Source organism: Falco punctatus, assembly GCF_963210335.1.
Source record: "Falco punctatus genome assembly, chromosome: 8".
NCBI classification, from domain to species: Eukaryota; Metazoa; Chordata; class Aves; order Falconiformes; family Falconidae; genus Falco; species Falco punctatus.
Genome location: NC_137588.1, coordinates 62199959 through 62225850, shown reverse-complemented (window position 1 = coordinate 62225850; position 25892 = coordinate 62199959). Strand labels below are relative to the sequence as shown.

The following is a 25892-nucleotide window of genomic DNA, read 5'->3' as shown; positions in this document are numbered from 1 at the left end:
CAACCCCCCATTATGGCACCTCCTTCCACTGTATTTACCTGGATTTAGAAAACGAAACTTTCAGCCAGGATCTGAAGTTTGGAAACCAGTGCTCTCAAAACTGCTTTCCATATTGAAACCCAAAGAGGAGAATAATCTCATGACCATCCCCTCCCATAGTAAAATCTTACGCAATTAAATCTATGAATCTCAATACCTGAAAAACAGGATTTGATGACACATGACAAGAGCCGAGTTAAAATATGTATGACTTCATACCAGCACGGTAGGTAATCTTCAGCATCACCAGAGCAGAGAAGATGAAATCGAGGCATGGGGTGGGGATGGCACAGTGCTAAGGTTACCTCATTTATTCCCATCCATTACCTTGGGTCCCGTTCTGAAAATGAGCCTAATAAGTATTACTAAATAGACTCTTCAGACAATACTGGGGAAAAAAACCCCGTGGTCAAAAATCTGAAAAAATGACTGTACGGAGTCAGGGATTGCTGTGGTGCTTCCCATCTCTCTTGGTTTGCTGTCTCGTTACCTAGTTCGTCGTGGGGAATTAGGAAATACAGGAGCAGAGCCGCCTGTTTCTCTTCACTGAATCCAGCTCATGTGCCGGGGTCAGACCACTCAGTCCTAAATCTCGGCCGGGAGGCTCGGGGAACCTTTGCCCGTGCCACCGACGGCCACAGGGATTAGCTGGCAAGCCTTTAAACTGCGCCTTGTTTTACATCTCATTGGAGGTAACATTTAAGGAACTTCTAAAAGTCAAGTGGCAGGACAAGATTAATTAGTATTCCTTTCTAATCCTAATTACAATGATATTTGCTTCCCAGGATAGGAGGCGTTCATTAGCATATGTATGTTTGTTTCTTTAGTCTGTCTGCTTCCCTCCCCCAACAAAAAAAAAGGTTAAATAATATTTAATACATTTTTATAGTCATTAAAAAAAATCAACTCATTTTAATCTGGTAAAAACATCAGATGGGCAGAGGAGAAAGCCATTCAATTCCCTATTAATTTCCCTTGCTCTCTAATTATATGCAAATCCACCAAGCCCAGGTTTTAATTCAGCCATTCGCATTAAGAGATCAGAGAAAGATGCAAAATGGGAAAGCGGAGTTTGATGTATCGTCGGGGGCTCGTACGAATTCGACTGGAAGATAAATTCCACATTTTAATTAAAATGTTTATTCCGCTCTGCACAATAACGCTTGCTTGCTTTCAGAGGAAAAAAGGGGTATTAAGCATTAAAGGAACTAATTCCTCCTATCAAGAAAATTAGGATTTCTCCCAGGCAGACACAGGGTATCATCCAGGATTAGCGGCTGTAGCATTCTTTGTAAACATGTCACCCTTGAAAGTGAGCAACAAGGAAAGCTGCTATCGCCTTACAGCTGCAGGGTGTCAATAAAGCATCCCTTCAGCTCCAGAGGGGATTATCTTCCCTCCGCGTCCTCCAAAGAGCCGTTTATCATGGAAGCTGGGAAATAAATGTGAGCACAGATTAGAATAATGCAGAGGCAGCTCCAGGCAGTGGGCAGCTCTCACCGCTCCTGCCCGGGGGTTCCCGATAGATTTGGGGGATCCCTGTGGGGAGGGATGCCTCTCGTCGCAGCCCTCATCCCTTGGGCTCCGCAGCTGGCTGGCAGAATGAATGTTAGGGTGGGAGGGACACCCCGTGCCACAGCCGGCTGTCCCTGTGCCCTCCTGCTCGAAAGGAGACCCCGGCAAAGACTCAGAGCAGCCACAGTCCATTCCTTCGTGGCCATCCGTGTTGGAAATGTGCTTGACATCCGTATAAATATCAAAGGATTTCACCATAGCAAGGAAATGTGTACCCAAGAACGACAGTAACTAATACAAATTATCATCTCTGGTTGTTCCGTCTTATCTGTTAATTAGCCAGTGGCATGTGCTTGGGCACGGCCGCCTCCAACACCTTAAAAGATCTCTTGGTGTCATCTGATGTTGTGCGAGCACGTGGCCTTGGCCATCCTATGCTATGGGAGAAAGCTTTCTCTGAGCAAGTCAGCAGCATTACAGGTATTATTTTTATTATTATTACTGTTATTACGATTATTTTTTCAAAGCACAGTCACCCAGTTGGGGATTTACTTTCAAACAGCATGAGACACTTTTGGTTTGTTGTCTTTTTTTTTCAACCAGTGATGTTCTGGCACAGTGAGACACCACCACCCCCACCACCCCCGAAGCTGAGCTTTGAGACTAGCTGATTGAAGAAAAAAAAAAAAAAAGTAGAATAAAAATAAAATAAAGTAGAATAAAATAAAATAAGACAGGAAGTATAGTGCCTGCCGGGGGATGCTGGCAGCTGTCCCATCCCAAGCCTAGAGACAGGGACAAAAGTCCTGTTGTGGGTCTCCTGCCCAGGTTCTGGGGTGACAGTGATGACAGCACCAGGACAGTGTCACCCACAGTGGCCATGCACCCTGGCACCGCTGTGGTGTGAAGGGGCAGGTTTCATCCCCTCTGATGTTTGCTGAATCGAAACGCCTTAAATCACATCAGCGTTTTTTGGGGGTTTTGTGCTTTGTTAACTCCTCTGCGCTCTTTCAAGTACATGGGCTGGTTTTGTTTTTGTTTTAAATGGAAAGAAAAAACCCAGGCAAATGGCCAGGAGCCCTTTCCTGATGCCATGGAGCTGTGTAAGCAAACATTTGCCTTGAGAAAACAGCACAGCACCGACACCTGGAGGGTTCCTGTTGGGCTGATTTGCTGACAGATGCACCCAGAAATCTCAGAGGGGTTTCCATCTGCTGCGGCAGCGCGTCCTCGGCGGGGAGGGATGTGACAACCAGATGCCAAAGCCACCTCAGTTAAGATCCCAGACCCAGCTGGGGCTGGGGCTTGCAAATGATTTCTCAAAACCAGTGAAAATCCCCCAAGACCGGGACATGGCTCTCACAGGGCGAACCCTCTGCGTTTCACCGAGCCCTCACACCCCGAGGTTCGGCCGGTCCCGGTGCTGCCGGTGAGCCAGGCACGCGGGGCTGATGCCTCTGGTCCTGTCAGAAACAAGTGTCTCAAGCCCTACCGAAGGGCAAACTTTGTCATACTTTTATTTCGCTTTCTTCCCTTGCCCTCTTGGACATTTTCCTGATTAATTCTGGGTATCAGACCAACCGCTTGTCTTTGAGAAGTGGAGCGAAATAAAGGAGGTCAGATACTATCAGCCTCCACGGGTCAAGTAAGCGCCTTCTGATTTAAGCCTCAAGCGTTACTGGTAACTCCAGGGTTTGCAGCTTTTGATTCAAATTCGCAGAACCACGTAGCACAGAGAGGACCGAGGGGTTTTTCCTTCATAGCCCAGAGCACGAGAGGCAGTAACTAGAGCTGGATGTTGCAGAATAGGGGAACGAGCTCTGTGTGTGTGTGCGTGATGCAGCCTCACCATTATATTGCCCTGGCATTTGGGAGAAAATAGCTGAGGCTTGGTGTTGCGCTGCGGCCCCTGGGTTATATTGCCCCAGCATTTGTTTCCATGAAGCCAAATGTCCCCATTGCCCCTTGTGGCAGCTGGCACCTTGGGGCCGGGGGGTGTTGCTGTCCCCTCCTCGGCAGACGCAGCACCGTGAAGCTGCTTTCAGCGTCACAGCAGCAGCGGTTCCCAAGCAAGGCGAGAGTTGTGCAAGGGGACTTTCTGCAAAGTTGAGGAGGCTTCTGGACTGAGGTGGCTCTTTTGCTGAATGTGACTGTAAACATCGGGTGGTGATGCCAAAGGTTTATTTTTCAGGGGGTTTCTCCTCTCTGGTGTGGGGTGTGACTGCCTCCACACTTGCCCCCTGTCACTGTAAGAGAGCAGCATCTGGGAGGGACTTTTGATCTTTATTTTTCCATGTCTTTTTTTCTTTCTTTCTTTTTAAACAAAGAACCACCTACATCTTTCTCTTAGAAGATAAATACTTGAGAAGTGAAATGGCTCTTCCTGTGCCTGTAAACGGTGAAAAGCTCAGCTATTTCCCCTGCAGAGTTTAACTTAAAAAAATAATAACCATCATTGCTTAAAACCAGAAAGCAGCACCAGCACAGAAGGTCACTGAGAACTTGTAAAAGGTTTTGAAGTTCTTTCCCTGTATTTGTCCCCATCGTGTCTGGAGCTTGGGCACCTCTCTGAGGGCTGGGGCTTGGAAGGTGTTAAATGCCAGGGAACTTGTGCCCTGACACCCAGTCCCCTAACACAGCTGTGATGCACGTCTGAGTCGAAGGCGAGAGTCAGCATCACAGGAGCAGGATTTTGCTGCTCAGCTAAGGCAAGTACATCCCCTTGAATGTGCGAAAAGGAGCAGGGTTACTCAGGTGCCCCGTTAGCATTTTCAAAGCAGAGCTGGATTTTAAAGAGGCTGAAAGAAATCAGAGGGAAAGGGAAAAGGGAATAAACACTCCATCAACCACAAAATGTAGAGTGTAGGGATACAAACCTGACCACGGACAGTATTTGCCTGTATGTGTGATGTGTATCTTAAACCACTCGGCTCCTTGCTGCAATTCATACGCAGAATTGGTGCAAGAATTAATAAGTGCAAATTATTACTTTCCCCTTTGCTGCTTGCAAACACTTCTGGGCCAGCCAGGGATGGTGTACATGGGGCAGCTCTTCTGGTCGTGGGAGACATGGTCTTCTGGTCCCTGGAGGCACCCTTGGTGGTGCTGAGGGTAAGGGCCAGACCCAGCCCTCGGTGCTGCTGCTGCTGCTGCTAAGATTTGGCTTTGCTGGAGGGGTGCACGTCTGGGCGAGGGCAGCACCTGAGCGTGGGTGGCTTTAACTTTCCCTGTTTCCTTTCTGCTGTGGCAGCGGACTTGTGTGATGTGACTGCAGCAAAAGTGAGAAAACAGAAAAAAGTGTGCCGAGACAAGAAATGAGTCGACGCTGCCTTCACCCGCGGGCTGCCCCGGTGCTTGCAGTCAGCACCGAAAACAGTCCGCCGTGGGTATTTGGGGTGATGTTTTATCACAGCACCTCCTGGTGCAACACCACAGGGAAATGAGGAGTGAAGGTGTCTGCTGACACAGTCTGGGGCCCCAAGCTGGAGATTTTATCAGAACTTGGAGGTACCTGAAACTCGGCAGAGATGGGTTTGGTTTGTGCACAGACTCTGCGTCCCCAAGCACCCCAAATGGCAGCGTTGCCCTGCGAGCCCTCCCAGGAGCAGATCTGATGCTGTGGGATGTACATAATAATGTCCCTTATCGTATATCCCTAATAATTTGGTTATTTGGATTGATTGTTGGATAAAGAGCAAAAGGCACAGTCCCCTGGTCACAGGTACCTTCCCCAGCAGCGGTGCATGCTCGGTGCAGCCTGACCTTATACCTTTCTTTCTGTGGCATGATGACTAATTTTGCAGTGAAAAGGAATTAATTCCTCATTGCATCAGCCACAGCAAAACTTCGTAGGTTTTGTTTTTCATAGCCGGCACATCGACTCATCTTGTCCTCTCTGAGAAGTGACGTCAAAGCAAACACGTTCGGGGCAGCTCGGGGCTGGACTGCAGGCTGCAGCACGTGTGCTGCGCCCGGGGCTCTCAGCCCGGCGGCACCCGAGCAGGGCAGAGGAGCAGGGACACACGCTCAGAGCTCACCCCATCCATCTGCCTGCTCTGAGCCGGGACCAGCCCCAGGGCTGCTCCCGGGAACAGGACACACGGCACAGCCCGCAGCACGGGGCTCTGGGGCTGCCGGAACCCCTCTGCCTTGGCAGGGACAAGTCTTGCATGCGGACTTGCATGGCACAGCCTGCAGCCCAAGCTCCGGTCCCTCGGCCGGGCCCCTCGCGCCACACCAGCCGCCACTGGGCTGGCCCATGGCTTTCTCGTTTCCCCGGCGATGTGGGAAAATTTGAAAGTGACGTGACTAATCTCGCCTCACCGCGGCTCGGCTCCCCGGTGAGGCTGGAAACCACAGCACTCTCCCCGGCCGCCGGCTGGTGTGCCCGGGCGCTTCGTGCCCCTGTGCCACAGGGAATGGATCCTGCACTCCCGGGGTGCTTCCAGGCACCCCTCGCCCAGGAGGCTGCTGCCAGCACCAGCACAGCCTTGGGCGATGGGGGCACCTAGCTGCAAGCACCACAGCGGGGTGGCAGGGCTTTCCTCTCCCTGCAACCCCCTGCATCCATGGAGGGGCCGCCAGGACGGACGGCAGCTCCCACGGAGCGGGGCTTTCCAGCAGGCTTCTCCCTGCTTTTTCGCTTTTGGGCTGACCAGGGGGTTTGGCTGTCTGAGGTGTTGGCTGGTGCTTTTGCACCAGCGAAGTGTGTTTGGGGGCTGGAAGCTGAGGTTCGTGCAAGGCAGGCAGCACCCTGTTATCCTGCCTGGGGAGCACGGCACCCCTTGGAGTCATCATGTCCCCAGGGGTGCTGGGCCCCCGCTGTGCACAGTCCTGACTGCTTCACTGGAGGGGTGGTCAAGCACTGGACCAGGCTGCCCGGGGAGGTGATGGAATCGCCATCCCTGGAAGAGTTCAGAAAACCTGTAGATGCAGCGCGTAGGGCCGTGGGTTAGTGGTGGGCTTGGCAGTGCTGGGTTGATGATCTTTAAGGTTTTTTTTCCAACCTCAGTGATTCTGTGACTCTGTGTTCCCTGGCCTGCAGGGTCCCCATGGGGTCCCCTTTGTGCATGGCATTCCCTGTGTGCGTGGGGTCCCCCATGTGCACAAGATCCCCTCTGTGGAGGGCACCCCGTATGTGCGCAGGACCCCCTGTGTTTACGGGACCCCCAATGCCTGCAGCCTCCCATGTGTTTCAGGTCCCATGTGTGTGAAGTCCCCATGCCTGTGGGGTCCCCTTTGTGTTTGGGGTCCCTGGCAGCTGCGAGCTCCCCCCCCTCTGATGCTGACCCTGCAGAAGTTGCTGTCAGCTGGAGCCTGAACACTGAAGCCACTTTCCCATGGTGAAGCCCCAGCTGGCTCATCTGCAAGCGCAGTGTCTTTCATTTCGGAGTAGCCATTAAGACAGCTTGTAAAAGAACCATACAGCAGTGGTGTAGCAGGATTAAGATGTCCAGAAGTCCTGTGGAAGAAACTTGAGTGGAGTTTTCCCCACATGGAGTGGGAGCGGGGTGATGCTGTGAAGGATTGCCTGGTATTGCAGGGAGGCGATACGGCACGGTCGGAATTGGCGGGTGACGCAGCACAGCTCCTGGGGGCTTAGGGCTGACTTTTATAAAGTGAGAGCAAATTCTTAAATTCATTCTATTATTTCAAACATATGGGAAATCTGTAAAATATAAGTTTCTTTCCTACAAAACAGCGTCATCTATGCAACTGCCATAAAAACTATGAAAAAGCCAGCTTTTCACTTAGGGGTTTTGTGTTCAGTATCTGGGGAAAACATCAAAACACTTGAAATATAGCCCTCAAAACCGAGAGGGGGTGTTCCCAGGAGGGTGCTTTTTGCCCATGTGCGACAGGGCAGATCAGGATCAGCCTTGTAAGATGAGCTCCTATATTCTGTTTGTGTAACCTGGACTGTGGCAGACAGGTTTACTCATCTCCTTTAATGCATTAAACAGCTCGCCATGGTGCAGGTCAGGCACGCAGCCCCGACCGCCCCGTGCGAGGACCAATCCTGCGTGCTTGCTGCAGCCATCAGCAAATCATAACAAAACATTTTTCACTAAATTAGGCACCATGTGTCAGAAGGGGCAGTAGAATTAAGCTGCTTTATTTTAGTTATGAATTTTCTTCTACCAGAAAATTAATTAAATTCCTGTCTGTATGTAGCCCAGTGCTGGTGGGATGCTGGGATCCCCAGCAGCCACCCAGGCAGCTTGGTGTGATGACTGCAGCTTTTAATAGCTGCTTTCAGTTGTAGCAAGGAATAGTTTTCACAGGTTACAAAACATTGACTTCTGGGTTTTTGTTGGTTTATTTTCCTAAACTGATCCAAGCAGAAAAAAAAAATATTTACAAGTTTTTCTAATATTTTGACAGAGCTAAAAACCCTAAGAGTTTTGCCAGCCATGGACGTTTTTTGGTTTAATCATTTCACTCAAATTTTGCCTTTTTGACCTTCTGTGCTACATTTTGCTAAGATTAGCTTTAAAGTTTAAAAGAAAAATCCTGTCAAGCCAGCAAAGTAAAACTACTCATTTTTAGCGTGTCACAACTCAATAGCTCAGTCTTAAAAATATGAGTCAAAATACTTCCTAACACAAGGTGCTTTCCAGAAAATGTTTGATTACAATCTCTCACCATTTTCTAATGAAAAACCCACGTTTTGTTTAAAAAAACCTCCTTTAGAGTTCTGATCAAGCAGCACCACCCTGGCAGCTATAATGCAGGGCTGCAGCCCTGGTGGGGCATGTGGGCTGTGGGCTGGGAGCAGAGGCGAGGGGTGCTGCGCCTGGTCAGGCACCTCGGAGCCACACGACATTGCAGGTCTGATCGAGAGGGTGATCCTCAAGCGAAAGACCTGCTGGGTTTGTGTGTGCTCAGTGACCAGAGTTTTCAAGCTAGCCTCGAGCTGCCAGCGCAGCCAGGCACCCGCGCGTGAGCGGCGAGCTCTCCTAATTTTGCCTTGCCAACGTTTAGTCTCTCTTAATAAGTAATGTGACCGTTTTCTCTTTGCTCGTCCAATTGCCTCTGGTTATGAAAGTCACTTCTCGGCTTCGAAGTGGGAGGCTTTTTTCCCTCACAGTTGGGGATTCTTTAATTATTTTCAGCGAGGTTGATGGGGGCCGATAGTGCTGGTAGGGCGATGCGCTGCAGCGTCAGTGCCTGCCCCAGTGCCAAGTGGCACCGGCTGCTGGCACGAGGCACACGGGGACCCAGTGGGCATCACTCACTGGGGAGGTGGCCACTCAGGAGAGTTGCAGTTTACCAAATTTGAGAGGGAAAAAGGCCCTCCAGGCTTGCAAAACCCATTCTGCTTCTCCGTCCCCTCTGGAAATACCATTCTGGTGTTGCTGTAAATGCACCTCTTCATTTCTGTAGCAAGGTCGTGGCTGCACAGCTCATTCCCCGACACAAAGCTGTCCTCAGAGCCCTTTCCTGTCCTACTACAGCTGCCAAAGGATCGGAGGTGACTTGGGATGACTTGGGGTTGGGGCCATGATGCTGGGCACCGGCTGTGTCATTTTGGATGGGTGGGTGGCGAGCAGCTCCGTCACCACTGCTCTGAGCTGTATTGAAACATGGCTTTGAGGAGGAGATGCAGCAGGATGCTTCACCAAACCACAGCACATCCCCGTAGTGTCCTGGCCAGCACCACCCCGCATCCTCCGAGGGGATCTGCTGAGAGGACGCCAAGCCAACTGCCCGTGTGTTAAATCAGTTTGCTCGGCAGAAAACTTACACCAGCTTAATTTTACGGTATAAGACTTTGTCGTCTTATAAGTTCTGGCTTTGAAAAGCCTCTTCGAGGTTCATGTGCTGCAGCTGATTTGCAGGCACTAAATATAGACCTTGTAAAAAAGAGGAATTGATACCATTTCTCTGGCATATAGATTTCTATAAACGAGGTATGATTTCACAGCGAAGACGCGTGCGGCAGCCGCAGTGCATCTGATGGAGACCAGGAGCTGCAGACATGGCCACGGACTGTGACCATTAGCAGCTGCCATGTTTAAACCGGCTGTCAACACGGAAAGAGTCTTCTCTGTTTCTCCAGATCGTTGTGCAACATTTCCTCCTTCCCTTGGTTCGTTCAGTTTGGGAGATGGGTTCCTGTATGGAACTTCCTAATGGAGGAAGCGGGAGGGGGATGAGTAGCTGCTTACAGAAATTTTTACCTTACCTCCTTTCTAAGCATCCTTCCCCACCAGCTTTTTATGAGTTTAAAGCATAGGAGAAGAATTTTAGAGCGAGGCAAGTGCAGATGTAGAAGGAACATGAGGAACACCAGCTAGTCTTACTGGTGCAACATCTTGCTTCCCATCTGAACTGATGAAAAATCTGAGTAACTGAACTGCAACCTATGGTACCACCAAGATACCATGTTCCCGTGTTTGGGGAGAAGCACAGGCTGTGCCTTTGCTGTAACCACATGTGCTCTGTGCTTTTCACTGATGAGGTATCCTGTGGATCAGCATCAGGACTGTTCAGCTGCCTTTGTAGTGGTCTGTGTCTTCTGTCATTGCTCTGAAAGCTGTTAACAGTCATCAGGCAGTGAGGTTGGCTGGTGGATGGCCCTGTGCTTTGGATAGGTGCAAATGGGAAGGAAAGATCTGTCCTACTTCGAACAGCAGAAGTGTTCAAGTTGAGGTTTTCAAAACAGCTCGGCATCAAGCTTGTTCTGCTCCAGTGTCATGTTCAAATGTACACGTACAACTGCATAGCCCTAATTTAGGCTTTCTGGCTCCTAAATAAGCTAAACCATAGCTAATTTTAGAAATATCACTGAAAAGCCATTCATCTCATTTCATGGACAAGAACAGTAAAAGCTCAGAGCGCCCAGGGCTGCTCTCGATGGGAAAACCACATAGCCCACAGCCCTGCTGCAGGACAGGAATGTCTGTACCACACCAGTTTATGCTGGGGGAGGGGGGGGGGGGGGGCAGTTATATTCCCAATATCCCGCTGTACATAGTAAATCTACACCTGGTAAGTGCCAGGAATTAGGGTTTTCATGCATTCTTAAATGCAAACCTGTATGCCTCTTGGTTTTTATTTGCATGAGCAAGCCTTTGTGGGAAAGACAGATGTAAAGCAGCGTCTCCATCACTCTGCTTTCCTTTCTGCTTCATGGGTTTCCTCCTTGGAGCAGGGATGCAAAACACAGGACTTTCCCAGGGCTCTTGGACCACTGTGGAAACAGCTCGGAGTGGCAGGGAGAGGTCCAGGACAGATCCTCCAGAGCCATCAGCTCCGGCTGTGCCACCTCCACCAGAGCTGACTGGTGTTTTGTGCTCACTGTGCCTAAGCAAAATCATTACCAAAGTGAAAGGCGCCGGTGAATCAAGTCCAGAGACTGTAAATGACTTGTCGAAGTCACACAGCTAATCATCTGTAGATGTCCTGGTGGGACACAAGAGGTCTGGCTAGCAGTACCCAGCTCCTAGCCCCTGGAGAGCTGTCTTACCCAATCCATTCTCATTTTCTCCCCATTTTGGGGTGCTGTCAGTTCTCTTTCTCTTTCTGGATTTATCTGGGACAAATCCTAACATTCTACCACCAAGGCAAAGTCAGTTTGGGTTTAAAGGCAACCATGGGCGAAACCGGGCATGTAGGGAGCAGCCTGAGACGCTCGAGGCGAGGAGGCTGGCGGTAGACGGCAGCGTGTGCGTGTGTGTGTGTGTGTCTGTTTTCCTTACAGCTGCGCAGCTCTTTTGAACAGGTTCCCCTCTCTCTGCTCCAACATGCAGAAGTACTCCCCGTCCTGTTCACAAAAAAAGCGCCTTTTACAAAGGCGTTGGGCTCTGATGGCCTTGCTGTGCGTAACCGGGAGTAGCTCCCAGAGGAGACAGACTTTTCATTGCTCAGTTTTCCTGAGTTTGTTGCATCCCCAGAGCTGCCTCTGCTCCCTCCGGTCCTTCTCCCAGTGCTGGAGCTCAGACCGAGGGGGGTTTCAGCCCGAGGGCTTGCTGGTGACCATGCCATGTTTTCCACGGCATCTCCCTGCTGGAGAGCCCTGGTTAGGAGAGCCTGAGCATGGCTTTCAGAGTGAACATGCACTATGTGAAAATACAGATTTAGATCCTGTGGTAGCACAAGGCAGAAACCAAGAGTAATGCATTGGGTGGCATGCTTGTAGCGTTTATCCTGGAATAAAAGATACCAGAAACGAACAAAAAAACGTTCTGAGTTTTGAAAACTTCATGCTGATTTGAGCTGTTTTCCACCTACCCACGCAATTGTCTTCAGCTGCTGTCACTGCTTGGTTTTTGGATTTTTCTTGCAGGATGCTGTAGCATTTATTTAAGCAGGCAAGGGCTTTTTCTGCCCTGCCCCTGAGAGTCACTGGGGACTTTTAGCAATTCCCAGCCTCGCTTGCAACGGTGGGACTGCAAAGGGCATCTCCTTGCTCATGGAGCCTGACGACTTCTGAGCCCTCTCTCTCTTTATGTCTTGCAGTCCAACAAAGTTCCCGTCGTGCAGCCGTCCCACGGAGTCCACCCGCTCACCCCACTCATCCCTTACAGCAACGACCATTTCAGCCACGGCTCCCACTCGCCCCATTTGCCCGCCGACATCAACCAGAAACAAGGTAACAGCACCGCTGGGGATCTGCGTGGTGGGAGGGTGACAGTGCTGGAGACCACTGAGGTCAAGGCTGTCACCTTGCTGGTCCCAAATCAATGGGAAAAGTCAAGAGCTTTGGTCAGCTGGGGCATTGCTTAACAGTAGGATTTTATTTAGCGTATTGGCAGTGCTTTGTAGTCCTAATCAAGAGGAGTTTGATATCAAAAGTGCCGACCCTGCTGATCAAGTGTGCTCAGTTCTCTGTGCAAGCTGTCCTGTAGCTTGAGACCAGACCAGAGCCTCGAGATGATGCGTAAGAGTCAACCAGAAAATGGAAAGTAATCTTTCCTTTGACTCATACCCAAACTGTTGTCAAGTTGTCATTTTGAGAAAATAAATGCTTGAAACATGAAATATTTTGACTAAATAGGATTGGTGCCTGATAGCTAACTGGATTGTTACATGTGTGTGTGTCCGTAGCCCCAAGTTATGTGGTTGTCATGTGGTTTGGCTCTTTGGGTTCCTGTGTGAATCCAGGACACGTCAATTAGCTTGTGAGCTATGGAGGAAAGTACGGTAGGTAGAGGTTAAACCCTGAACTGTAAAATATAGGTATGTGCACAGGAATTCACCCCAGCCCGTCATTCTCTGTGGGTTACTGGCAAGCTGAGTGTAAAGTCAAACTTTTCTCAGCCTTACATTAGTGCAAGAGTCTTTCGACATCTCTTAGATTACCTGGACTTTTATACAATCCTGGTCTTGATTTCATGTGAAAACCAGCACATGAAACCATTTAGGAAGGGATTCAGGGTCCATCAGAGCCCAGAAATCAGTGAGAAAACAGAGGCACAAAAACCAACTGTTGTGATTTAGGCAAAGGCCTCCACCCAGGTGTGATCCAAACTGTCCCAGAGACATCGGCTTTGATGAGTTAACATCATTGATAAAACGATGGGGTATCGAGGATGCTCTTGGCTGGGGGATGTGCTGAATTACCCCTGGTCCGAACCCAGACACCGCGTTCTGGACTCATCAGGGATGCTGATGGGGAAGATTGAGATCTGGTGTAAAAGATACCCAGGCACATCCTGGTTTTCTTCCAGCCAACACACTGCTTGTCAGCCACCAGAGCATAACAAACTCAGCAGAAAAAATATGAAGAGTTAACAAAATAAACCTATTAAAAGCTCAGCTAATGGCAGACTTCCGAGTCTCGAGAGGAAGCGTGCAGATTGCTGCGTCTCCAGGGAAGGCGACCCGACACACCTTCCTTCACGCTGCTCTCTCAGATGCCTCGCAGAGCACTGCCCCCTCCGAGCCCCCCTCGCTCTGAGCTGCCCACAGGGACTCCCTGGTAGCCTGGAAAGCCTTAAGCACTACGGGAGCAGCTCGCCTAGGCAATGAGATGGTTATATCCCTTCGTGGAGGCTACAGTTGGCACTGGAGTATTCCCTAAGCGTTCCTCTCTGCGGTGGGTCAGTGATTCTGGGAAGCTGTCCTCTGGCTGCACACCCACCTGCACCCCCACTGCAGGCACCTCCCAGTGCTGTACTTTCATGTCAGAGGCAGGGGGAATCTGTCCATCCCAGAGACCCTCGAGGTCCTATTTGTGGAGAGGTTCAGACCATCATTCTCAGCTGGGACCTGCCTGCGTGGTGCAGCTGTGATCAGCTTTACATGCCCCATCGCTACACTGCTGGGGTGAAGGTTTCCTTCCCCGTTCATTCTGGATGTGTCCCATCTCTATTTTCATCGCTGAAATATCTCCCTTTATCACCTAGTGTAAGCACTTGAGAGTCACCATCATACTCATTCTCACAGCATCCCTTTAAAGTATTTCACAGTAGCCCAAGGACACACAGACAAGGAAGTACAAGCAGGATCTTCTGAGTCAGTGGCTGGTGCCCCAACCACTGGGCCAGCGAGAATAACTTGTGCTCTGGCTTACGCAACTTGTATTGTCGGAGGTGCGAGTCTCAGGAAATCCTGGCAGCTGCCTAATGCGGATACTGGTTTTGTTTGACCTTCAGTGGGCTGCTGCATCCCACTTGAGCACAGCTGTAGGTAAATCTCATACTAAGTTGTATTCCTTTCAGTTCAGTTAGGTATTTATTTTAGCTAACTCCTAATATGATGCTTGGAACCTATTGGTGTCATTCCTAATTAATAATTTATCATTAGTACACTTAGGAGAATAATCCAGACTTCTGAGTTTGCAAACCGCTTGCAATTAATCACCAATTTACTCAATCTATTTATTGCTCAGGACAGCTGCTGGACAACCTCTGTACACGATTTTTATTCCAAGGCTTGATCGCAGTCGGCATTACATGGCACTGCAGCAGAGCTCAGCCCCAGCTCCTCTCCAGCTTTCCAGTCCAGGGGTCAGCTGGAGGCTGCTTTTACCAGCAGCGCCGCAGTTGTCTGAGTCCCACCCGCAGCCCCGGGCTCTGCGGGCTGTTTTCAAGTCCAAGTAGAAACGGATAGATGCTGCGGCTGTCTCCTCTGGCCATGCTGCCCCTGCCAGTGGCTTTGAAGATCATGCAGGGATTCCCCGTGCAAAGGGTGAATTCCCAGCTGGCACCGTACCCACCTCGCCGTTCCTTGGCACCCAGAGAACCTGCAAAATGATTGCTTTGAACAGGGACTCGCAGTGTTTAAAATCAGGATAGAAGTGATGCCTGCTAAAGCATCCCCACTGGCTGCTCACGGCAGGTCACGGGGATGACTGACAGGAAGGGGATGTAGGAACGGCCTTGACCATCAGCTGTGCGCCTGAACAGGCTCTCTGGGAAGGGCAGAGGGATGTCTGGAATCCACCAAATCCTTACCAAAGCAAGTTGCTGCTTGGCCTCAGGGTGGCACAGGGCAGGGATGGTGCTTGTGCAGGACCAAGCTGCCTTTCCCAGCCCATTACACTAATTTTTTTGATTCTGCAGCAACACAGACAACACATTACATCCCCACAGAGAGCCACAGCAATAAAAAGGGTAATTATAATATCCTGCCACTTGCAGACAGCTATTTCAGATATATTCCCTGGTGCCCACAAGTGCCTGTAGATGGAGCAGCCAGGCTGTCAGCAGTGGTCTGGGTCAGCCAAGGAGCGCGGTGCTGGGTCCAGCTCATCTTCTCCCTTCTTCCAGGAGTGCACCGTCCTTCCCAGACGTCAGACATCCCCGGTTTCTACCCCCTCCCTCCCGGTGGAGTTGGACAGATCACGCCGTCGATGGGATGGTGAGTGTGGAGGGCTCGGCCCCCTGCAGCCCCCAACTCGCTGGCTGCTCGTACAGGGGACGGTTTATTGAACACACCGCGTGCAGCCGTCCTCTGTAACCTCTATGGTGCTTACGCCCTGCCTTCATCCCTCCGCTGTGCTGTGCGATGCGGAGGAGGGTTTAGCCCTGCTTTAGAGATGGGGAGCGGATCTGCAGAGAGGCTGAAGGCTTTGTCCCAGCTGGGGCATCCCTGGAGCAGGATTACCACCTGCCTGATTCAAACCGGTCTCCTGCCTTGCATCAAGTTGCCTGTGTGGATTAGGAAACCCAGAGAGAGCTTCCTACTCACCTCTCCTAATACCAACAAAAGCTTCTCTTTTTGAGTAGGAGGTAATTTTCTCCCTCACTGGGGTTTTCGGTACAAACAGTGCTTTCCCTGAGCATGCCACTAGTGCAGTGTAATCCCGTGGGATGCTCCATCTGCCAGGCCACAGTGCTTCTTGGGGTCTGACATACAGGGAAGAAATCCAGTGTGGTAGAGACCTGCCCTGGCAAAGGACCCCAGTACCCACAGCCTGGCCACAGCACAGCCGGCTTAGTGGTACCCACTGCCCCAGCGGGAATGGGGAAGGAGGGACCACGGTGAGTTGGAGCACTCCCAAAATGTCCCTCCTGCATGGGCCAGCTCTGAGGAGCACGCCACTAAGCGGAGCCTATTGGGAAACCTGCCCCAGGGACAGGAGTTAAAAATACACCTGGACGTGCTCCGTGGGCATTGCCACTGGCTTTTGTCACAGTGATCGTAAGCACGCCGCGGGAGCAGGTCTGGCGGGCAGTGCCGTGCGGGCATCGTCATGCTTCAAATTAATTTTTAATCCCCGTCGGTGATGCAGGGGCCTTGCAGAGGCTCGCGGGGAGGCTGGAGGATGCAGGCAGCGGGTCGGGGTGGCCTGGATGAGGGGGAGAGCGGGGAGGATGATCATCAGGGCAGGCAGCCAGATCCCCCCTGGTGCCACCTGATAAAACCCCAGCAAAGCCCAGAGAGACCTCCAGGTACAAGACCATATTGCAAAATGGGAGAGGCGAAGCATATTAAAAGACAAAGTAAAAAGTTAGCTTTTTGTTTTGGTTTGATTATGAATTTCATGTTCCAGATATTTAACCACAAGGAAAAACAGGGGCTGAGGCCTCTGATGCAGAGTTTGCCTTCTGTGCTAAATCTGCTACTCTTGGGTGATGATTTAACTCCTCATATGATGTGATTCATCCTCAGGAAAAACAAGTACTGGGGTGACTGGGCTAGAACATGAAAGAAGTAGTTGGAGGTGAGAAGGGAGCCTGCTTGCCAAATGCAGGGTCCACACTTGGGGTGGGATGCTGCGAAGGGCAGCCCTGGCTGTGCGGGGGGAGAGCAACCTGGTTTGCACAGCGGTGGTGTTGGTCGGTCGGTGGTGGAGGGAGTTTGCAGTGCTGAGAGCTGCTCTGGCATCTGCGGGGTTTGGCATCCTCAGACGACCTCGCCAGACGCATTCATTAGTGACTAATAGAGCAGATACGATAAAGCAACAAACGGCCTGACAGAGCGGAGCAGCACCTCGAAGCACGTGTCTGTACCAGAGCCTTTTGTTGCCCATTTTTTATGGAAAGAGCCCCAAAAGCACTCCCGAAGCGCCCAGAGGCTCAGCAGATGGGCGTGGGTGGGTGCAGAGGCACCGAAGCCCAGCAGGTTTGCAGCAGCACGGACCCCTGTGCGGGGGGTGGCGGGCAGCGGGGCCGTGTGCCAGGGATGCTTGTGCCAGTGCCACGGAGCCGGGGCAGCCACGCGCGGGCAGCAGCTTTCCCTCCACGAGCCGGCGGGCAGGAGCTGGGCAGAAACGGGCTTTGTTCTCACCAAGCGCTTTGGGAGGAGGAGCTGCAATCGCTCTCTCTGTAATTACCTGGGACGACAGTAGATAAAAGCCTCCGAGAGTCCAGTCGAGTGAGTTTTGCTCACGGGAGCCTGGCAGCGAACGCCGGCGGGAGCCTGCAAGCTGTGCTGCGTGGCGGTACAATGGCTGTCCCGCGCTTTTTTCCAAGCCGCCCTCCCACCGCTGGGTGATACGGGCTGTAATTGTGCATTCCCAACCCTCAGGGACTGATTTTGGAATTGCATTAATTTGCACGTCAGGATCACTTGGGATGGAGCCACAAGTGCCCGGCTCCTTTTCTATCCTGGTATCTCAGCCTCTGCAGTAACGCGTGTCGCTTCTGGATTAGCTCCGAGTGTTTTCTCGGCCCTGGGGCAGCCGCCTTCAACTTCAAAGGTGTTTTTGGCTCCCCGATACACGGTAGCACTTGGCTGTTTGTTGGTGTGTTTATACCCGCCGACATCTAAGGGGTGGGAGAGGGCCTCTGCCTGGCAGGGTGTAAACAGAGCCCTGCCGCCTCGGCTGCCTTTCCTGCAGACAGATCCTGCAGATTTCGGTCAAGCCGAGACACAGCAGCTCCCTGAGTGGCAGAAACAGAAACTCCTTCCTCCCCAGCACAGCTCAAGGGCCCCACTGCCACGGCACAGCACTGCCGTTACTGCTCTTCAGGGCAGAAACTGTCTTTAGCCCTGAAAATCCCTGGCATCCAGGAGCTCGGTCCTTCGCAGGGCACCGCACTGAAGGATAACGGGTTGGGGGTTTTGTTTTGCTTATTAGAGCTCAAAATACCAGGTGCTGGTCGTACGCACAGCTCTGTGCAGCCTGGCTGGAGGAGCATGAGCATCAGTGCAGGTTGAAGCACCCCATCCTGGCCTCCTCAGGCATCTCGGTTTCCATGCACAGTTTTAGGCTGGGAGCATCTTTTGGCGGGTTTGCAGAGCAAGCCAAGGTATTTTTGAGCTATCTCCATATGAAACAGGGGGGGGTTTCCCTTGCTGGGAACAACAAGGAACTTCCTGCATACTTATGTTACAGTATTAAAAATAATTTCCAGCTCCAGGTCTGGTACACACCCCATCCCCCGTATGAAACAACTTTCAAAAGAAACTTAGGACTGAGTTTTTGGCTTCTTCAGAAACGACAGCCATCCTTAAAAGGATGCGCTGGGGAAATCAGAGCATTTCTGAAGTACGTACAAGGGCAGAGTAGGTGCTTTCTCTCCAGGCACTGGGAGGTTGCCGTGCTCAGCCATCCCCCCAGCGCAGCCTGAAACTGGGCAGCCTCTTGTGCACCGCAGAGGGAGCCTCTGACCAGGATTTAGTTTTTTGCTCAAACTGTGCTTTTTAAAGCAACTTCTGTGCAATAGCACATCTCCTAATTTTTCAGCACACCTCTGCATTTTGTGTTTTATAAACTGAAAGCTGCAGCGTTACTCAACACCAGGGATGGAGGGGGGTCAGAGTTGGATCCAACCTTTGCAGGGAGGCCCAGCTTCTCACAAAATAAATCCAGGTCCCGCACTGCCTCTTGAGCCCAGGGGCACCCCGAGCATCCCACCAGGCAGAGCTCCTGGGGCATCAGTGCTCTGAGTCTCCTTAGCAAATCTATGGGAAATACCACATAGCTGTGGATACTTTATAGACTCTTTCTTCCCGATCCCAGGCAGAGCCAGTCTGTCTATCCGCTCCCGTCATGTGGATTTAGACAGCCGTATTCGTCAGCGCTTTCTGCTGGGGCTTCTTTCTCCAGGTGAGTATGAGCTGTGTGAGACAGGGCAGCAGCTCGGCTGGTCTCACAGCTTGCAGTTTGTGCGGCAGGAGCTTGCAGCAGACCGCGGGCACCCAGGGACGGCCACGCACCCTCCCTGGGGCAGCCGTGGGAAGAGAAGGCGCTTTTAGGCAGTGTCTGCTCCAAAGGGTAGTCAGGGGAATAGCGAGCATCCCAGGAGGATGCACAATGATTAGGTTTTAATCAGCAGAAGTCAAAACAAAGCCAGAAGCCCCTGCCTTCAGCTCAGCACTGGGAAGACGGGGTGAAATCCATTGCTCAGGATCTTGCTCCTCATCACTAACCCTAATCCTGGATATATCCCTGCCGCCACCACTGCTGAGTTTCGCTCTGCAGAGACTGATCTGCTTTATTTGGTCTCAGCCTTAAAAGCCGGACAGGCGGCAGGCAGCGATTTGCTGTCATCCCATGAGCACAAGTCAGTTCTCTGAGACATAAGCACAACTTCTGCCTCCTCCATCCTGTCATCGGGCAGCACGGGGCTGGCATGGCCCCAGGCCAGACCCTGCACATGGGAGGGGGGCAGCAGAGCCAGCCATGTCACTGCCCATCTTCTCCCTGCGAGGACCTGGCCCTGCAGCGTGACCCACCTTTAATATCGAGCAGGTTGAGCAATGTAGCGCATTCCCAGGCCATTCATACTGCAAGTTTATGGTCACCCAGGATCAAATTTTGCCCTCTGTAAATACACCCAGACCCCAGTGATGTCCCCGTGAGCAAAATACATCCCCTGTGGATGGAAATTGCAGAGCCCAGCCCCTCTGGGCGTGCTGGTGGGCAAAGCCCCATGGCCCCAGCGAGGCCGGCAGCACCACGGGGACGCCTGTGCACGCTGCATGTGCTCGTGCACCAGCTTTCGCTTCTGCTTCATGTTGTCCTGAAGAGCCATTAGCGGAGGTTTCCCACAGGAAAACCAAGCAAACCCTTATCCATGCTAGCCCTTAGCCATGCAAAAACCTCGATCCATGCAACCCCTTAGCCCTGCAGCAGAGGTGAGGGAGCGCTGCCAGCCCTCCTTGCTTGCCGAGGCATCGCTTTGTCCGACCTCAAAGGTGAAGGCGAGAGAGGAGCTAACGGTTCCCTGCGGAGGCCCGGCAGCTGCCCCGAGCCCGGCGCAGGAGCTCGTGCTCTCAGGATTTTGGGGCAGATTTTGCAGCACTGCTGCAGCCGAGAAAGTACACCTGGTCAGATAAGGATCAGACTGTGCTGGTGGATTAAATTAAACAGCTTTTCTTTTTGTGCCAGCATATCTAATGAACAGTTCATCTCCCATGGGCAATTCTGCCATCTCAAGCTGCAGACATAAAGTGGCAAGCTTGGCAAAGCTGACTGCGCTGGCTTTACCCTCCAAATCTCGAGAGCGTGCTAATGAAGCCTGAAAGCTAGCGAGACCTCTCCGGATCTCAGTCCTGGTGGTGGAGAGCATTGCTTAGGCAAGGTGCACCTCCTAGAGTTGCACTTCGGTTCATGTTCAGACTTATGCTATTTCTGTTAAAAGAAAGGTGCGGGGTGGTCCTAATCTCTCCCATCCAAACCCTGGGTTGAGTTTGTTGTTCCTTTCTGCAGTGCTGAGAAGCTATTGCAACAACAGGGATCTGAGTAGCTGGAACTGCTGGTTGAAAGTGCCCTTGACCTCGGTCAGGCTCCCGCTGCAGGCTGGGCTCCTCGCAGCGGCACCCGGACCCTTTCCGCCCGCTTGCCTGCGGCCCGTCTGGCCGTGCCCACTGCCGGCGTGGCAAGGGCTGACCCAGGGGTGGTGGGCACTGCCTGCCCCGCACCAGCCCAGCAGCACCCACCACCGGTTTGCTTTCCGTGTCCTCCGCTTACCGTCTGCTTCTGCCACGTCAGAGTGCCATCTCATGAGACACGCCGCTCCGGCTGCCCCAGCATCCTGAGCATCCCCAGCGCAGCCCTCCCGGCATGGCTCATCCGCTCTCTGTTGCAGGTTCACTCACCCGCTGATGCTGGGCTCTGGCATGCACACCACCGGCATCCCGCACCCCGCCATTGTGCCCCACTCCGGCAAGCAAGAGATGGAGCACTATGACCGAAACATGTAAGTTGGAAGTGCCAGGGCAGGGCTCAACAGCGTTACCGCCTTAATGCCCATTTCGTTTATCACTATTAATGCTTGCACCAGCGGGGAGGATGGATGAACGCCGAGCTCTGCCTGCATCAGGCAGCAGCACGCATCCAGGGGACAGGTCTCGGGCCCCTCCACCCGCTCGTACCATCGGGTTGGTTTGGTGTCAGGTCTTCTGCTGAGCTTGGTGCCACCAGGCTGGCAGTGATGCTGACAGCTCCTCCTTTGGTCCCACCAAGGAAACCTCAACCAGAACCAAAGAGAGAGAAGGAAGCCAAGAAGCCCACTATCAAGAAGCCCCTGAACGCTTTCATGTTGTATATGAAAGAAATGCGGGCGAAAGTCATTGCCGAATGCACCCTGAAAGAGAGCGCCGCCATCAACCAGATCTTGGGCAGAAGGGTAAGAGCACACGGGGCTCAGCACCATCGTCCCAGTGCAGCATCCCCATCCCTTGCAGCTGCTTTTAAGCATGTAACAAGCATCTGCTTGCAAAGCCATGTGCTCTTATCCCTTGAACACGCAGCACGTGCCCCCCAGCACAGGGCAGCCACGGGGGGCTGGGCTGGGGAGGGACAGTGGGGCCACATCTCACCACCGCACTTGTCCTTGCAGTGGCACGCGCTGTCCCGGGAGGAGCAGGCCAAGTACTACGAACTGGCTCGCAAGGAACGGCAGCTCCACATGCAGCTCTACCCCGGCTGGTCTGCCAGAGACAACTACGTGAGTGGCCGTGGTGGCTCGGACCCCTCCCCAGGGCATGGCCGGGAATGACCAGGGAGGGGGGGGAGGGGGGGTGACAACTGGTGTTTGCCAAACAACCCGCCTGTCCCTGGTGACACTGTTCCTAGCAGCACAGTAGCTGTAGCTCTGTAGCTGTCTGAGCGGCGCTCACAGGAGTGTAATAGTGGGAGATAATTTTTTAAAAGGCAAAATAGCAAAGTGTAAGCTGCTTTGTATGAGCCGTAGTGCAAACCTTGGTCTCGCAGGCTGTTCAGGTCTAATTGCAGGCTCTGTAGGGTTGCATCCCAAGCAGCAGCGTTGCAGGGCAGGTAAGCAGCGCTCAAAGTATGGCAGTCACTGAGGTTCTGTTTATCCCTTAGGGATGTTGATCCCACCCTGACCAGTCATTATTTGAGGACCCTGAGCAAATCAAGCCAACCATGTTCAAAGGATTCCAATGCAATCTGAGCAAACGCAGGCAGCACTGCTTGCTCTGTGAGCTGGTGAGCTCAGCCTAGCTCTTTGATGAGCCTGTTTCCCAACCAAGGTTGCTGTTAGAGAATAAAAAACCCTTTCTGGGTTGAAAAAAGAAAAGAAAAAAATTTTCTTAAACCAGGCAGTGGCTGCTGAGCAGAGCAGCTGAGCCATGCAGCAAATAGTGGTTCTCAGCAACAAAAATTAGTCCAGAGGGCCCTGAAACAGGCTGAGGGTTGGGATTGTGCGTTCCTGTAGCCAGGAGAGCTTTCCCTGTGTACAAGAGAGAGGAGGGAAGCTCCAGCCTTGGTGTTCCCCAGTTTTGGCTGTAGTGAGGTACACTGCTGCAGCAAATCGATGCCAAATCAATCTCTGAGGCATGAGCAGAGAAAAACTGTGTTTGGTTTTCACAGAGAGATTACTTGTCTCTACGGCCGAAATAGTGGCTCTTTTCCAAGGGGGCTGTGGTGGGCTGGCACGGCCAGGGCTCCCGGAGCCCCCCACTCCCCAGGGAGGAGCAGCGGCAGCTCCTGGGCTAGCTGGAGGGACAGAGCTGCTTTGTAGCTTGTGGTGGTAGAGCCAGCACTTGGGAAGCCTCTGGGCTACTCTCTGGAACATTTAAAGGTTACTCTTAAAAAAATAATTCATTTCCTCTTAGCTATATTAATCACTTCAGCAGCACCGTGTTAAAAGAGGTGGCATAGGTGTAGCAGTGCCCCAGAAGCACAGGATACACTTCGGGTCTTTTCCAGTGGCTTTCTCGGCCGTTTTGATCTTACACGCCTAACGAGCTCATTAGAGACCTGAAGCAAATCACATGTAAGTCTTCAGATGTCCATCCATCCACTCCAGGGCTCTGCCCTTTGATCTGAGGCTCTGTCATTTCCCTCACAACTGCTTTCTTTCCCCTGGGAGCTGCACAGTGAGCACCCATCCAGCCCACCCTGCCCCAAACCCTCCTTCCAGAAAGCCCAGACTCCACTGAGGGTGAAAGAACACCCTTAAACAGACCAAACCCACCCCAAAAGCCAAGGGCAGAGATGATGCAGAAAAAGCAGAGGTTGCGGGAAGTCCCCAGCTCGCGTTTCCCTGCAGCAACACAGATATCCCTGCCTCCTTGCAAGCACAGGTGAGGAGCTCAGCATCCATATGCAGCTTTGCAGGATCAGTGCTGGACGCTGCTGCCCTCTGGAGCCACCCTTAGAGAAACCAGAGCAGTACCAAAGGGCAGCACCATCGGTGGGCACACATCTGGAGGGCAGCAGCATCTGGAGGGCAGCAGCCTTGCTGAGAACAAGGCACCGTCTTCCTCCAAGGCCAAGCGCATCCTCCATGGAAATCTTAAATCCTGTAGCATCCTTCACCTGGGTAAGGGCTGGTTCCTTGCTCCAGAAGATGGAGCAGATGATGGGCTCCAAAGGCACACATTGACTCTCCCAGCAGCAGCTGCTTTGGGTCTTGTGGTCGCTGCAAGAGATGCTTTTCTCTCCAGAGCCTGAGCAGGGAGGAGAAGGAGGAATGTAGGTCACTTCTGCAGCACGTGATACGGATATCAGGCAGGAAATACAGTTGCTCCCACACTGAAGAAAAAGCTTACCACAGCTCAGAGCTTTCCACCTTCACTCAAACCACAAGGAGTCATATAAAAAGTCACAGGTCAAAGGCAGCCCTGTGAGCTGCCTGCTCCACACAGGCCAGATTTGCTGCTGTGCCCTCATACTAAGCTCATCAGAAGATGCGGGGGGTTGCTGCATATTGAGAATCAGAGAGGCAGTTTGGGGATAAAACTGGGTTTTCTTGTTAGTAAGGGAAGGAAGAAGAATGAAGGATGGGTCCAGAGCTGCACAAACATTGAAATAAAGAAGTATTATTTACAAAGGAATTTCTGGGGATTTCCTAAAACTCTCTTTCCTATTTGAAATCAGGGATGCTCCTCCTGGTAACACATTACAGATCAACTTCTGTTCAGGTGTAAGGCATCGCATTAGAGCACATAGTGGAAATAGGGAAGGTGCCAAAATAGGCCAAGTGCTTTTTAGAACCATGAAAAGGGAGGAAGAATAAGAATACACCAGGAGGATCAGCTGTTGAGCATAATGCCTCCGTTGCATGTGGTAAAACTTCTTTACTCTAGTTAAATATATTAATTAAATTATCTATCAATTAATTAACTAAAGCAATAACGGGTGGGATTCTCAGGTGAGGACACATAAGGGTGGGCTGAGGAGTGCTGGCAGGAGTTAGCAGAGGTGCTGAGCAGCACAGGTAGGGGTGCTGTGTTTATTAGTGCTGTTTTGCACACACTGATGTTTTCTCTTGCACAGGCTGTAGTATAAATCAGGGTCTGGGCTGTGTTTCTAGTGTGGTTGTGGCCTCAGACAGCAGAGCAGGGGAGCAGCGTGTTGGGAGGAAGGTGCAGCAGATGCAGGGGGGGTAACAGGGCCACGTTGCCTTTGAGTTTCTGTTGCTGTTTCAATGTACATGCAGATCTTGTGCAGAGGGGTTTGGGGGTGAGTCAAAATGCTGATGGTGCTGGATCTGGGGATCCTGGAAATGAGGGGTTATTCCTGAGACAAGGTATATACCCAGAACAAATCTGTGCCGTGTAAAGGGCAGCCATCGGCACGTGTGTGAACACAGATTTGGGTGGTTGCTTTGAGAGTTCCACCAGCAGCCCAGTCCAGCCCCAAAGCCCCTGCACAGCACCCTCGTTCGCCGGGGAGCATGGACTGATGGCCTTTCCTTTGCTTCCCTAGGGGAAAAAGAAGAGACGAACACGAGAAAAGCAGCAAGATTCCAACTCAGGTAAATGCGTGCGACTCGGTGGCTGTCCCTCTGTTTTTCTTGGAGGGGATAATCCGAAGCAGTTGTCATGTTTTACTGTGTTTTCTTCCATTCTCCTGAGCTTAACTGAAGAAATACATTAATTTTTTTTAATACACGGTAAATTAACATTTCTGTGACCTTTTCATAGACGTGTTTGAATTAGAACTTAGTTAGTGTGTGAAAACCAAGACTAGATTTTGGCAAGTGCATAACTTCATATAAACTCCCTCTAAACTTGCGCTATTCAAAACGTGCAGGGTGCATGTCCCCACCAGCCCTACAGATACCATTAATTAAAGAAAACTCCTCTCAAATGCATCAGTATTGCGTGTGGGACTAAATGCAGTGACAAGATTGAAGATCACCTGTGGGGTTACCCCAAATTTGGCTTTCATTTCAAAGGAACCTAGAGCTCAAGCGAAGTCATGCTAAAACCGAGTACCAGCTGCCTCCCGGCCCCACGGTGTTGGTTAGAAGAGGGCCTTTGGGCAGGTTTCAGCAGGTGGCACATGTTCCCATCATCCAGGGCTATTCTTGTGCTGGTTTCTTAAGTATTTCTGTCATATCGGGAATAAATAATATCTGTACCATTCAATATTCATTATAAAACATCAAGAGCCTGTCCTTGCCCACGGTGGCATCACGCATACGTGAAGTTAGCCAGCTGGGTTTTTCAGTACATCCAGCCTGTGAGTGCCTGTAGACTTAACAGCTTTTCCCATTCTCCAGCCAGTTCATTACTGCTCA

At 51.6% G+C, this 25892-nt stretch overlaps 1 protein-coding gene across 8 annotated transcripts in view; it reads left to right on the top strand.

Annotated features, from left to right (window-relative positions):
- The window catches only part of TCF7 (transcription factor 7), a 73675-nt gene that overhangs the window by 38995 nt on the left and 8788 nt on the right, over positions 1-25892 (top strand). For 5 of the 8 annotated variants that reach the window (XM_080400471.1, XM_080400469.1, XM_080400468.1 and 2 more), the window contains exons 4-9: positions 12019-12151; positions 15273-15363; positions 20985-21095; positions 21362-21524; positions 21738-21845; positions 25076-25124. In XM_080400471.1, coding sequence (XP_080256597.1) covers positions 12019-12151; positions 15273-15363; positions 20985-21095; positions 21362-21524; positions 21738-21845; positions 25076-25124 — 655 coding nt within the window. Of the gene's footprint in view, positions 1-12018; positions 12152-15272; positions 15364-18913; positions 19001-20984; positions 21096-21361; positions 21525-21737; positions 21846-25075; positions 25125-25892 lie in introns of all 8 variants that reach the window. The other 3 variants (XM_080400467.1, XM_080400466.1, XM_080400472.1) reach the window with 1 other exon arrangement.